The sequence below is a fragment of the Cimex lectularius genome, unplaced genomic scaffold (assembly GCF_000648675.2).
Source record: "Cimex lectularius strain Harlan isolate CLEC.00 unplaced genomic scaffold, Clec_2.1 scaffold363, whole genome shotgun sequence".
Lineage (NCBI taxonomy): Eukaryota > Metazoa > Arthropoda > Insecta > Hemiptera > Cimicidae > Cimex > Cimex lectularius.
The window spans coordinates 227,865-240,211 of record NW_019394148.1 but is presented as its reverse complement, the minus strand read 5'-3'; the positions used below and the strand labels follow the sequence as shown (position 1 = coordinate 240,211).

General features: G+C 34.7%; 1 protein-coding gene across 2 annotated transcripts; it reads right to left on the bottom strand.

Moving 5' to 3' along the window:
- Positions 1-2,515: 2,515 nt before the first annotated feature.
- Positions 2,516-11,197, bottom strand: LOC106666513 (TATA-box-binding protein 2-like). Of its 2 annotated transcripts, none has more exons than XM_014393767.2 (7): positions 11,027-11,197; positions 4,283-4,407; positions 4,112-4,224; positions 3,785-4,028; positions 3,613-3,716; positions 2,763-2,857; positions 2,516-2,692 (listed from the first exon to the last, which is right to left on the bottom strand). In XM_014393767.2, the coding sequence occupies exons 2-7, from the start codon at positions 4,361-4,363 to the stop codon at positions 2,616-2,618; spliced, it is 714 nt and encodes a 237-aa protein (XP_014249253.1). In that variant the 5' UTR covers positions 4,364-4,407; positions 11,027-11,197; the 3' UTR covers positions 2,516-2,615. The 2 variants fall into 2 exon arrangements, with proteins under 2 accessions (XP_014249253.1, XP_024085730.1); XM_024229962.1 differs by lacking the exon at positions 11,027-11,197 and adding an exon at positions 6,513-6,656.
- Positions 11,198-12,347: the final 1,150 nt, after the last annotated feature.

Genomic DNA, 12,347 nt, shown 5'->3' with positions numbered 1-12,347 from the left:
CTTCTTCTTAAGCTTTTGTTTTAAAAATGTCAATGGTTGCAAACAGTCTAAAATATAATATTGCAGCTGATACCTTTGGTACCATGGCACTTCAGGAACACGTAACTAATTTCTATCTTTTCCTAACATTTTGGTATGCCTCCTTGCTAGGTTGGTCTGTCAGCTGCATTTCAGCGTTTCGTCATCTTGTATATTGGTTCTGTATAAGATGCACAAAGACTCAACATTGAAGATAGTAAAAAACTAAAGCATCCGAAGACCAAGCATAGGTATCTGACATTTCTAGTATAATTATATATACAAAATAATTATATTGGGAGATTTTTCTATATGGTCTTCAAGGGATGTACATGTAATTTGGTCAAAACTGATTATTTGATCTACCCAACCTCAGGCTGACCAACCCAGCAGAAGAAAACAGAAAAAGAAGTAGTTTGTAAGGAACACCATTATATGGTTACAAGAGGTTCAATTAAAGAAAAAAAATACTCAAAAGGGGAGCGTCAGTGGGATACATTTTTAAAGGAAATAAAACTGGGCCAAAAGGCAGTTAAAACTCATGTTTCACATTTACATAATTTCTCTGCTTCACTGAAAAACATTTTATCTTGGATATGTAACCAAATCCTACATATATCTTATTGCCTAACCTAACCTAATCCAGTCTAAACAGCGTAAGACTGGGCCATAAAAAAGATATAAATCTTATAATTTAAACTTTTATTTTGTCTATGCAATGGATGATGTATGTAAAAGCTTGGCTGACATGGCAGCACCATGCTTTTTACTTAAAATATTGGTGTCTTGGGGAAGTTTCCCTCACATTCCTAACCTAACCCAACCCAGCCTAAACAGCCTGAGAACGCATAAATCTTGGAATTTAAAGTTTTATTTTTTTGTATGTGTATTATAGATGATGTACACAAAAGACTTGACTGACATGGCAGGGTCGTGCTTTTATTGGGATTGCAGGGTCTTGGGGAAGTTTTCCTCAAAATCCTAACCTAACCCAACCCAGCCTGAACAGCCTAAGAATGGGCCACAAAAGGCAAAAATCTTAAAATTTAAACTTTTATTTTATTTTTTAGCTAAATTTTAATTAGTTAAGTCTTGTCAGAAAAAAAATATGCCTTGCAAAAACATATTAGATAGAAACTTATGGATCAATGTGTGAGGATTTCGACAAGAAAACAATGAAAATCGTAAAATAAAAATTCTTACTATATTTTCAATTAATTAAGGTTTTGGTTGAGATAAAAAGTCAGTGTCACAAGCGGGCTTCTAACCCATGACCTTTGGCTAAATAAGCCGCTGCTCTACCACTTGAGCTATCGTGATTTCGATCCACTCCACACTTGAAAAATGGCAAAAAGGAGGTACAATTCAAAAGGTGGGGTTGAGATGAGAAGTTGGTGCCCAAGTGGATAAAAGACGCGATAGCTCAAGTGGTAGAGCAGTGTCGTATTTAGCCAAAGGTCGTGGGTTCGAATCCCCCTTGCGACACTGGCTTTTTTATCTCAACCAAAACCTTAATTAATTGGAAAAGTATTTATTGGTCGACCACGGTGGACCACGAAACCTAATAAAAATAAATTCTTACTTCAGGTTTATTTTTCAGCAAATATGACACTTCGCGCATATGGACCAGGCTTGGAGGATTTTTTTTTCTTTTTTTTATACTTATTCAGATATCGTGAGATGCGGTCGGGTATGATGTAGGTTTCAGAAAAACATTTTCTTTATCGTGCCAACGTTTCGATCTTTGTTGAGATCATCTTCAGGGCTCAAAGTGTTTGTCTTCTGTGTAATTGTGCCATCCTAGTGTGTCGTGTTGAGAGTGTTTTTTTTATACATGGATCAAATTGTAAAAGTCTGATAAATGTTTTCGTCTCTTTTGCAAGTGGCGGTTAGCTGTTTTTTAATTTTTATTTATATTTTTTTGGAGCTTTTATTTATTTTTTTTATTTTATGAGGGTTCGCTACAGCAGAGGTCATATAAATCATCAGGGTGCCGGTGTTTTTAAAAAAAAAATCGTTTGTAAGTATGTCGGGTTCGAATGCAGGGGGGCCTTTACCTTACAGTGATGAGCGCCGTGTCAACGCCTGAACCGTTGCGGCCACCGACGCCCCGTCCTATATTTTGGAGTTTGTTTGTTTTTTAATAAAATTGTCAATCCCCCCCCCTTCAGGCCAAGCTTTTCAGTGGGCTGATGAAGGCTTCGAGGCACCCATATTACTAACAGAAAATAAAAAAAAAACTTTTTTATTACTTTCAATAAACTTTAGAAAAATACATATATAAAACTTAGGATAATATAGAATTGTTCAGTCTAAAAGGAATAATTAAAACTATTTCACAAATCAAAGTGGTTATACTTATTGTGATTACAATTAGTAAAAACTGTCTTTTTTGGTTTTAAAATAAAAAATAAAAGTTATCAAACAAATAAATTAAATAATATAACATTATATTACAGTACATTTTTTACACCAAATAATTCAAATTGGTCAATAAAACATGTTTTTTGTTCTTTAAAGAAAAAACATTTAAACAGTTAAAATCTGAAGAGGGTAAAATTTTTTCAAAACTGTATTCGCCCATACGCAATGTGGTGCTACTGCTTCCGAAAACTCTTTAGGATTGGGAACATATTGTCCAGGCCTTCGTGGATATCGCTTCGGTTTTTCGCTCCTGATCGGGGGAAAAGAAAATTGGAACAATAATAAAATGATAAAAGAATTATGTATTAGGACTGTTTTACCTGTTACGACAAGCTTCCCGTTGACAAAAATCAATATGACTATCCTCGGTTTTACCATTCTGTAAATTAAAGCAGGAAAAAGTTCTGGCTCATAGCTGCAAAAAAACTTACAGGTTTTTAAACAAGAAATATATTAATTTACAAAAAAAAAAGCATCTTGGTGTTATCATTTATCCACTACAAATAGATAATTTGTAAGTTTTAAACAAACATTTGTACTTATTCTTCATAATGGGATTAAAATAATCATGTTGAGTGGTCAATAATAGATTTAATCAATATTGATAACTGATGAGTATGGTATTGGTCTTCAATGATAAATAATAAAGCTAGGAGATCAGGGATGAAGCCATGAAGGTAAAAAAATTGGTTTTTGATGGCGAGTTTTTGGCTGTATTTGATGCCCTCCTCAGGGCTCTATTTAATTAAGAGCAATTTTTTATTACAGGATATATAAATTTATAATTATTGTTCAACTAACTCATTTGAAAACCGATTTAAAAAAAAAAAAAATTTACGATTAGCCCAGACAAGTAGTAATAATGCGGTCTCATTTTTGCCAAATTTTGAAGCATAGGAAAAAAACAAATATCTACAGACAACTTTCTTGTAAAAAAACAAAAAAAAAAAGATATATTATAAATAATAAATTACATACATTATTATAAATTTCTTTGAGTATTTTTTTCAGAATGGAATGCATTATCCTAGTTTACATCCTATTGAAAAAAATAATTTCACTGAACGAGTGTTTCGCATTACGAGTAAGATTCGGGAACAAATTATGCTCGTTAAGAAAGGTTCCAATCTATTTTAAATCGATACAGATGATGAAGTATTGTTTTAATACCTGCTAAATTGTCCATGTATTTGGTGAAGGTTCTCCAGCCTCAATGGAAATCTAAGATCGCACGTTGCGACCATATTATGAATTTTAAAATTGATAAATTTAACCTAAAACAATAGTTTAATAATTATTGTTACAAATTAATTGGGCTGTTTAAAGAAAAAATAAAACTCACAGGAAAACCAAGTTTTTGTATGATTCTCGCGTACTTTCGACAAGCCAGTACAGCATGCTCTTCGTGTTTGACACCAGTCACTACTATCTTACCGGAGCTGAATATAAGAGCGGTCGACCTCGGGTTCACCAGTCGCATCACGACACCGCAGAACCTCTTAGGGTTGTATTCAGAGTTTCTCGTCCTGAAGTTAATCTTCTGCAGGTCAAGATTGCAATCAAGGTTCACCGTACAGACAACATTCCTAAATATTTTATTCATTACATATTTTATATAATGTATATACTATGTATGAAATGTACGTTATTTTAAGGCGAGAAAACTTACTGAATTTTCGGAGTCGGGCCTATTTCAACATTGGCACCGGACGGCGCCAAAGGAACTACATCTTCATGTGGGTTTGACGGTTCTGAGGTGGAATTCAACCTTTGCAAAGTACCCTGCAAATATCAATAATTCATCATTCATTGGTTATTAATAAGGCAAAAATTTACTTACAGGTGATAAAGAAGATAAAGGAGGCTGCATTAACGCCTGGGTCAAATGTGGCGTACCATTGGTAACCACCGGATTTTCCATCCTGACTCGTCAAATTTCAATATATTTTCGATATATCAAACTAGCTGTAAATGTGTGGTGATTAGTGACCGTTAATCGATATTTATTTAGAAATCATGAGATGCGGTCTGGTGTGATGTAGGTTTCAGAAAAACATTTTCTTTATCGTGCCAACGTTTCGATCTTTATTGAGATCATCTTCAGGACTTGGGATTTAAGAACATTGTTTAAATTTAACAAATACATGTAGGATGTAGGAAAAAGGTGAATTTATACAATGCAAAAAAATCCTTTTTTATATTCAATCAAAGTATTTCTACTCACTCAAAGTGTTTGTTTTTTTTGCGTAATTGTTCCAGTCTTGTGTATCGTGTTGAGAGTGCACACTTTGAGCCCTGTAGATGATATCAATAAAGCTTGAAACGTTGGCACGATAAAGAAAATGTTTTTCTGAAACCTACATCACACCAGACCGCATCTCACGATTTCTAAATAAGTAGCTGTAAATGTTTAAAATAATTTTGGAAAATAATAAGTTTTAAGCTTCATAAGTAAATAAGTTTGAAAGTTTAGTTTCAACTCAGTTCGATATTGTTTTCCTGTGACAAAAGTATGTAACAGCCCAAAATTTAACAACAAAAGCATACCCTCGTTCAGTGGAAATGTGTGTAGGTCAAAAAAACAAAGTTGAGTACCAGTCATTCTATTTATTAAAACAGAACGAAAAAATAAATGAAATTAAAACTCCCCTGCACAGAAAAGAGAGGAAAACACAAATTTAAAGATTCTAACTCACCCTTAATCTCTAGATGACCCCACGAAGGGTTGGTTTTGTGTACAAAAAAAAAATAAAATAAAAATACTCCTCAAATCATACCAAAAGAATTCACACTTTTATTAAAAAATAAATTAATTAAATAAAAATAATAATAATAAATAAATAAATCTGAGTTCTATGCTACTTAAAACTGAAGAAAAATGGAAAAAAACATCGTTCAAGTCACACACAGAAAACTATAGCTTCAGGTGGCTACTGGTACTCATTTCCCTGAGAGTAACCTCTGGCAGATTCCCCTGACTCCTTCTCACCCTAGATGGTGGAAAAGTTGTCTTTTTCAGCCTTGAAGTCCTGTCCAGGATTCTGGCTTCAACTGCACAGGAGGCAAATCTGACAAACCGCTGCCCTCTCCTTAGGCCTACCAGACTGAATTCGCCTCCCGAGCCTGTGGAAAATTTCCTCGTTACAGCCACAAATCCCCTTCTGGGACTCATCCTTATCACTTGATGCAGGATGGTCTTGGCTGCCCATGAGGAAAATCCGGCGGAACGCCGATACCTTTTTCCTGTCCCCTCGAGTTTGCTGCATATGACTTGTCTCGTTCAACTCACACCTTCTTTAATTTAAATTATATTGAAACAAAACCATCCTCATTCTCTGTTTGACTAATTTTAGTCCTTACTTATGTGTCTTCTATTCCCTGGTTTTTCTCTCCTCTCTTCTAGGTACCCAGGATACTTTTGAATGCTGAGGAGGGATCTTAGGCACTTATTTTAAATGATAAGCAAAAGATTAATCTTTAATTAAGGTATTGGTTGAGATAAAAAGTCATGCCACAAGCAGGATTTGAACCCACGATCTTCGGCTAGATACACTGCTGCTCTACCACTTGAGCTATCGTGACCTCGATCCACTCGAACACCAACTTCCCATCTCAACCCCTCCTTTTTGCCATTTTTCATTTTTATCTCAACCAATGCCTTAATTAAAGATTAATTAATTGAAAATAAGTTATTTGGTCAATCGGACCAAAAAAACCTAATCGATTTGATAAACAAAAGGTTAAATTGTATTTCTAAAATGTAAAATAAAAACTGTAAACTTCAAACTCAAATTAATAAAATATAAGGTCCAGGACAAAAAGATGGTATACCATACTATTCTGGGTATATAATTTTTTTAAATTAATTTTTTTGATAATAAACGGCTTGGTTTGTTATATTTTAAATTATCTTGTTAATTAGCTGCCAATAAAATATTACTCTCTGGAAATAGTGCTAAATATTAATTTTGAGGTGGGACAAAAACACATCTTTAGGATAAAACATAAATAAAATATTAAAAAAACACTTAAAATGACAAAATAATTCTAATATCTAGTACAAGCTCCACCTTTTCCAGCCCAGTTAGCATCCAATTTGGAAGGTCGTAGAGGCGACAAATATCTTGACAAAATTTCATCTTACCATTCTTACTGGAACATGCGAAAAAGTCCAAGATGTTCCTAGGCATTTTTAATTATATTAAAATCTGGAGACCTAGCTGGACATTCAAAAACTTGATTTTTATTTTCCTTAAAAAAAAAAAAAAAAAAAAAAAAACAAACCTTTTACCCTTAAAAAACTTCTATTTAAAATAACTCTTCTAATCCTTAATTCTCGATATAAAAACTCCGATCACTAAAATCCAACAAAGTCATCGCTTGGTAGAAATTATTTTCTCCTCCCTTGAGATGGAGCAGTACTGTTCTGGGGGCTTTCTCGACAACAAGCTTTTTATCGTAAGAAGCACCCGGACTTCTTTTCATGCTCGAGGCATCCTTCCTTCCATCTACTATCCCATACTACACAGTTACTTCACTGACTGGACTTTACGAGTCAAGACTATCCAGAAAAACAATTCCTGCTCTTCATATTTCCTTATCCTTGCTGTCGTAAATCAGAGTAGCATTACGATCCCCACATTGTACAAGGTGTATATAGCCGTCATTCCGCCCAAAACGTACAAACTTCACACTGCTAGTCTTGATGTGACAAGAATAAAATTTAATACAGACAAATCCACCCTTAATATCTTCACTCTTTGTAAAAAAGATCACCTGTCAAGTCTATTTAAATAATTCTTCTCCCAGCTGTAGACAAAGTGCATCTGTACATATCAATACACTTAACATGGAATTTTCACCCATAACTGAAACATCAAGAAGTTATGACACAATATAGAGCTTTTGCATAACTTCTTGACTTCTGATTTACCACTCAAAAATAAAAGGCTGCTTTACAATACCATGATTAAACCGATATGAAATTGCAGAATGGAAATGTGCAGTTCCATCATCCACTACACTGCCCATCCTTAATCCTATGAAAAATCCTCTGTTTTATTTTATATACAAATACAGACTTATGGTACTGTATGGTATGGTGATAAAGATACTAGGAAGCGGGTTTTGTTCTCCCCAAGCAATGCAGCCTTGTGGCTTATTGTGCCTTCCTAGTTCCTTAGTTCAGTGCAATAGACTCAATCCTTCTTATTGACTGTCACTGCTAAAATTTCATTCCCTAGGTTTTTTCATACGTTGAGCTGTTGCTTCGCATTCAAAGATGATGTGGGTGGCTGTTTCCTCCTCCTCATTACCCTACAGATTGGATCATCGTTGTATATGCCCATGTTATATAGACGTTTTCTCAGATGCCTCTGAGTCTAGCCCTATCCAGTTGCAGCAGTGATTTTGCCAGTCTTGGTGAGGGTTGTTTCATCATAAGTTTACTATGTCTAGCACCGCTAGAGTTTATCCACTTCTCCTTTTGTTTAGTTTGAATCCATTCTGCGATGGAGGATTCTATATTTGTTTTTGTTATCTTAAGTATAGGTTCATGGCCTATGTCCTTCTCTGACCCGTCTGCTTTCCCGTTACCCAAAATTCCTCCCAGGCACCCAAAATATCAGGTTGTTGTGTCTCCCCAGGTTTTGGAGATTTTGGATGCATTCACTGACTAATTTTGATATGATTTTTTACTTGCTAGTGCTTTAATAGCTGCTTGGCTATCAGATCTTATGAGGATTTTTTTTGCCAGTGCAACTTCTTTTAAGATCTTCCAGGGCACAAGATTGATGGCATGTATTTCTACTCGAAAGACCGAAGTGTACTTCCCTAATGAGTTTGAGTGCTCATGTTTTGGGCTTGTACAAAAAACACCCGACCCAGTTTTTTCGTTTGTTTCGGAGCCATCTGTGTACCATATCATTGTATCTGATGCCCTCCTGTGTTCTTCCTGTCCTTTATAGTCCATCAAGACTTTGTAGGATGTTGTAAAGAGTGCTTTTGGGGTCGTGTAGTCAAGTCTCCATTTGTAAAAATGGGCGTCTGATTTTGTTAATTATGGTTGTATGCTTGAATTGACTAGTTCCTATTCAATTTGATTGTTTCTGGAGCCTAAATGAGCTTTTCCTAGCATCTCCTAGAATAAATATTCCCAGTGGAGGTAGGTTTAGCAGAATTTCTGATATTAGAAGATATAAAATATTGTCTTAACATTATTAAATAGTGTAACCATGAAGTCTATCAACTTTATGCTACTTTCTCATCATTAGTTGTTTTCCCAGGTTTTGGAGAATTTGGCATTCGTCATCGCATGTTATTAGTTATGATTGTATGCCCGAATTGTCTAGTATCTATCCAATTTGGCCCTGGCACCCAAAATATCATCAAGTTGTTGAGTTTCCCAGGTTTTGGAGTTTTAGATGCATTCACGGACAAATTTTGATGTGATTTTTTACATGCTCATGCATGGCTGCTTGGCTATCAGATCTTATGAGGATTTTTTTGCCAGTGTAACCTCTTTAAAGATTTTCCAGAACTATATTTTTGCCCAAATCTGTAGGAAAATGCTTGAGACAAAAATCATGGGAAAAAGGGTGGCATTGTGTTGGGTGAAAGGGCATGCAGGCTTGTGGCAAAATGAAACAGTGGACGCACTTGCAAAGGAGGCTGCAACATCAGGTCCAACCCTTGACATTAAAATTCCTAAAGATGACGGGAAAAACTTTTTGGAAAAGTTTTGTAGAAATCTGTGGCAAGAAAAATACAACGCATCAAATGTTGGCAATTATTACAGGTCACTGTTCCCTGAGCTCAAGAAAAAACCATGGTTTTCGGAAGGCGATAGCCCAGAAGGAATGTCAAAGGAGTTCTATTCTACTATTTTTAGACTGAAGACAAATCATGGCCTATGGGGTAGCTACAAGAAGAGAATCGGTTTGGCATCGTCTCCGAACTGTCCCACTTGCGATTGCCCTTCAAATCCTTCCCACATAATTTTTGAATGTCCAGAATATGAAAATGAAAGAGACAAACTGCTAAAAAATCTGAGCAAAGTCCCAAACATTTCCAAACCAATAAACTTAGAATCTGTCCTAATAAGCAACAATCCATCAGCTTTCAACATAATCTATGGATTTCTAAAGTCGATAAACGTTTCTTTTTGATTATCTTCAACCATGAAAATTTAGAAGATGATGGAGCTGAATGAGTGGTGTGGGTGCGCGGCGGGGACCTGGCCCTGGTTGGCCGATCATGCTGGACAGTAAAATGAAAATAGAAAACTTCATGGGTAATATGCCAGCATAACCCCCCCCCAAAAAAAAAGATTTTCCAGGGCACAAGCATTGATGGCAGTATTTCTGCTTGAAAGACCGAAGTGTACTTCCCTAATGAGTTTGATTGCTCATGTTTTGGGTTGTATAGTAAATGTCTGATCTGGTTCTTCGTTTGTTTTCGAGCCATCTGTATATAATTGTGTCTGATGCCCTCCTGTGTTCTTCCTCTCCTTTATAGTCCATCGAGACTTTTTAGGATGTTGTAAAAAATGTTTCCGGGATCATATAGTCAGTCCCCATTTCTAGGAATGGGTGTCTGATTTTGTTAATTATAGTAGTATGCCCGAATTTAGTTCCTTAGTTCCTATCCAATTTAATTGTTTTTGGTGCCTAAATGAGCTTTTCCTAGCCTCTCCTTGTATGAATATTTCCAGTGAAGGTAGGTTTAGCAGAATTTCTAGTGAATTTGTAAGGGTTGTTCTCATCGCCCCTGTGATACATAGGTTTGCTAATCTTTTTATGCTGCCTAATGTTTGAGTAGCTGCTTTTTGTACATACAGACTTAAATATTCCCTTCGTTCAAGATGAAATCTGTTCCCGAAATCATAAACATCACAAAAACCCTCCCAATGATTGAAAATCCGTTCAAACAAAAACTCGCATCCCGACAAATTCCCTCGAACTGTCTTCGCCGACTAAAGAGTGAAATATCCAATGCAGTGGCAATGACAAAAGTATTAATTTTAATTAAACATACACAATTTCAGCACAATTGGAGAACTACCAATGAGTATTTTCTCCACTCTTGTTTTTAATTTTGCATTATTTCCTATCTCGTTGCACGCTACCAATTGAAGGTACTTGTAATTTAATGCAAATTTTAAAAAAATATTTAAAAAACAATTGTAAATATAGATAAAATACTAAGGGTTATCTTTTGTCGCAGACCTTAACAGCATAAAAAGCCTAAAAGTTACACAAAAATGAGACATTGTTAACATTTTCTTGTTGTTTTTATTAGATTTATACAATTAATACAGCAGTATTATTGTAAAATATTAGTTCTAAAATCTGAAAAATCATGTCCAAAAAATGTCACTGAATATTCATGATCAGAAGCAGAAAAAAATCATTTTGATCTGACCAATTTGCTGGCTAACTTTAGCAAAAACACATATAGCATCTAAACCACTGGCTTTTATGCCACCTGGTATATGTTTTATGCTAACAATACTCACATGGGTAAAAAGTGTATTCTGTTTAAAAAAGCAATACTTAATAACACTTTATCTTTTTGCAATACTCACATAAAACACCAATTCACCTAGTCAGGATAGTAGGGCGAGAAAATTGTAAATCTTGCCTAGTCAGACATGCCAGAGGGATGAACCAAATGGTCAAAATCATGATTTAGCCAAACACAACAGTGAGACCACATGACATGTTTTGGACAGTGGTTCACTCCATGAGAAATAATTTCCCATCGATAGAATCGAATCGAAATATCGACCAATCGTTATTTTTTGGCGGAATTTCAAAATAGATAACCTGTGACAACCAAATGAATAGCAAATATTTATTTAAAGGTAAATAAAGTTTGAAGCCTTAAAGCCACCTTACGTGTGCATCTCTTAGAAATAAATTTAGTTTTATAAACATAGTAAAATAATAATAATTATTCAGAAATCGTGAGATGCGGTCTGGTGTGATGTAGGTTTCAGAAAAACATTTTCTTTATCGTGCCAACGTTTCAATCTTGACTGAGATCATCTTCAGGGCCTGAACAATAACAAACATTGTTTACATTTAACAAATACATTTAGGATGTGGAAAAGTGAATTTATACAATGCAAAATATATTTTTTATATTCAATCAAAGTATTTCTACTCACTCAATGTGTTTGTCTTCTGTGTAATTGTGCCATTCTTGCGTGTCGTGTTGAGAGNCACACTAGACCCCATCTCACGATTTCTGAATAATTATCGATTAACGGTCACTAATCACCACACAAAATAATAACAATAATAATAAAACAAATAATTTTTCGATTTTGTACCACATAGCTAGAGGAAATACTAGCTTTGTACAAAATAGATCACAAAATAAACTTCTTAAAGAAATGAGCTTCTGGAATACTACCTAGATAGTAGGATGATAAGGTCAAGGATACACAACTGAGTTAATAAAGATTTGAGGTATATTACAAGGAGACAGACTCAGCCCACCCTGGTTTTGTCTAGCTTTAAACCCTCTTAGCTACATGATATCTAGCTCAGGGTATGGATATAAAACATATACCTCTACTTTGACTAAAATCATCCACGCCTTCTACATGGACGACTTAAAACTACACTGATGCATAAAATTAACCACCAGTAAATTTTAATAAATCGTTTCGTTAAATTATGCTAAGGTTTCTATTAAATATTTATTTTGAATAATGGTTTATTAGCACATTATTTATTATAAAATACACTATTAGTTTTGACGCTTGATTGATGGTATCCTTTTCAAGTGTTTTGTTGAAGCTATAACATATTATAATGAGAAAAAAACTTTCTATTACATTTTTCAAAAAATTGATACACTACATATTTTACACTTAAACATTATTATGTTATTTTCTA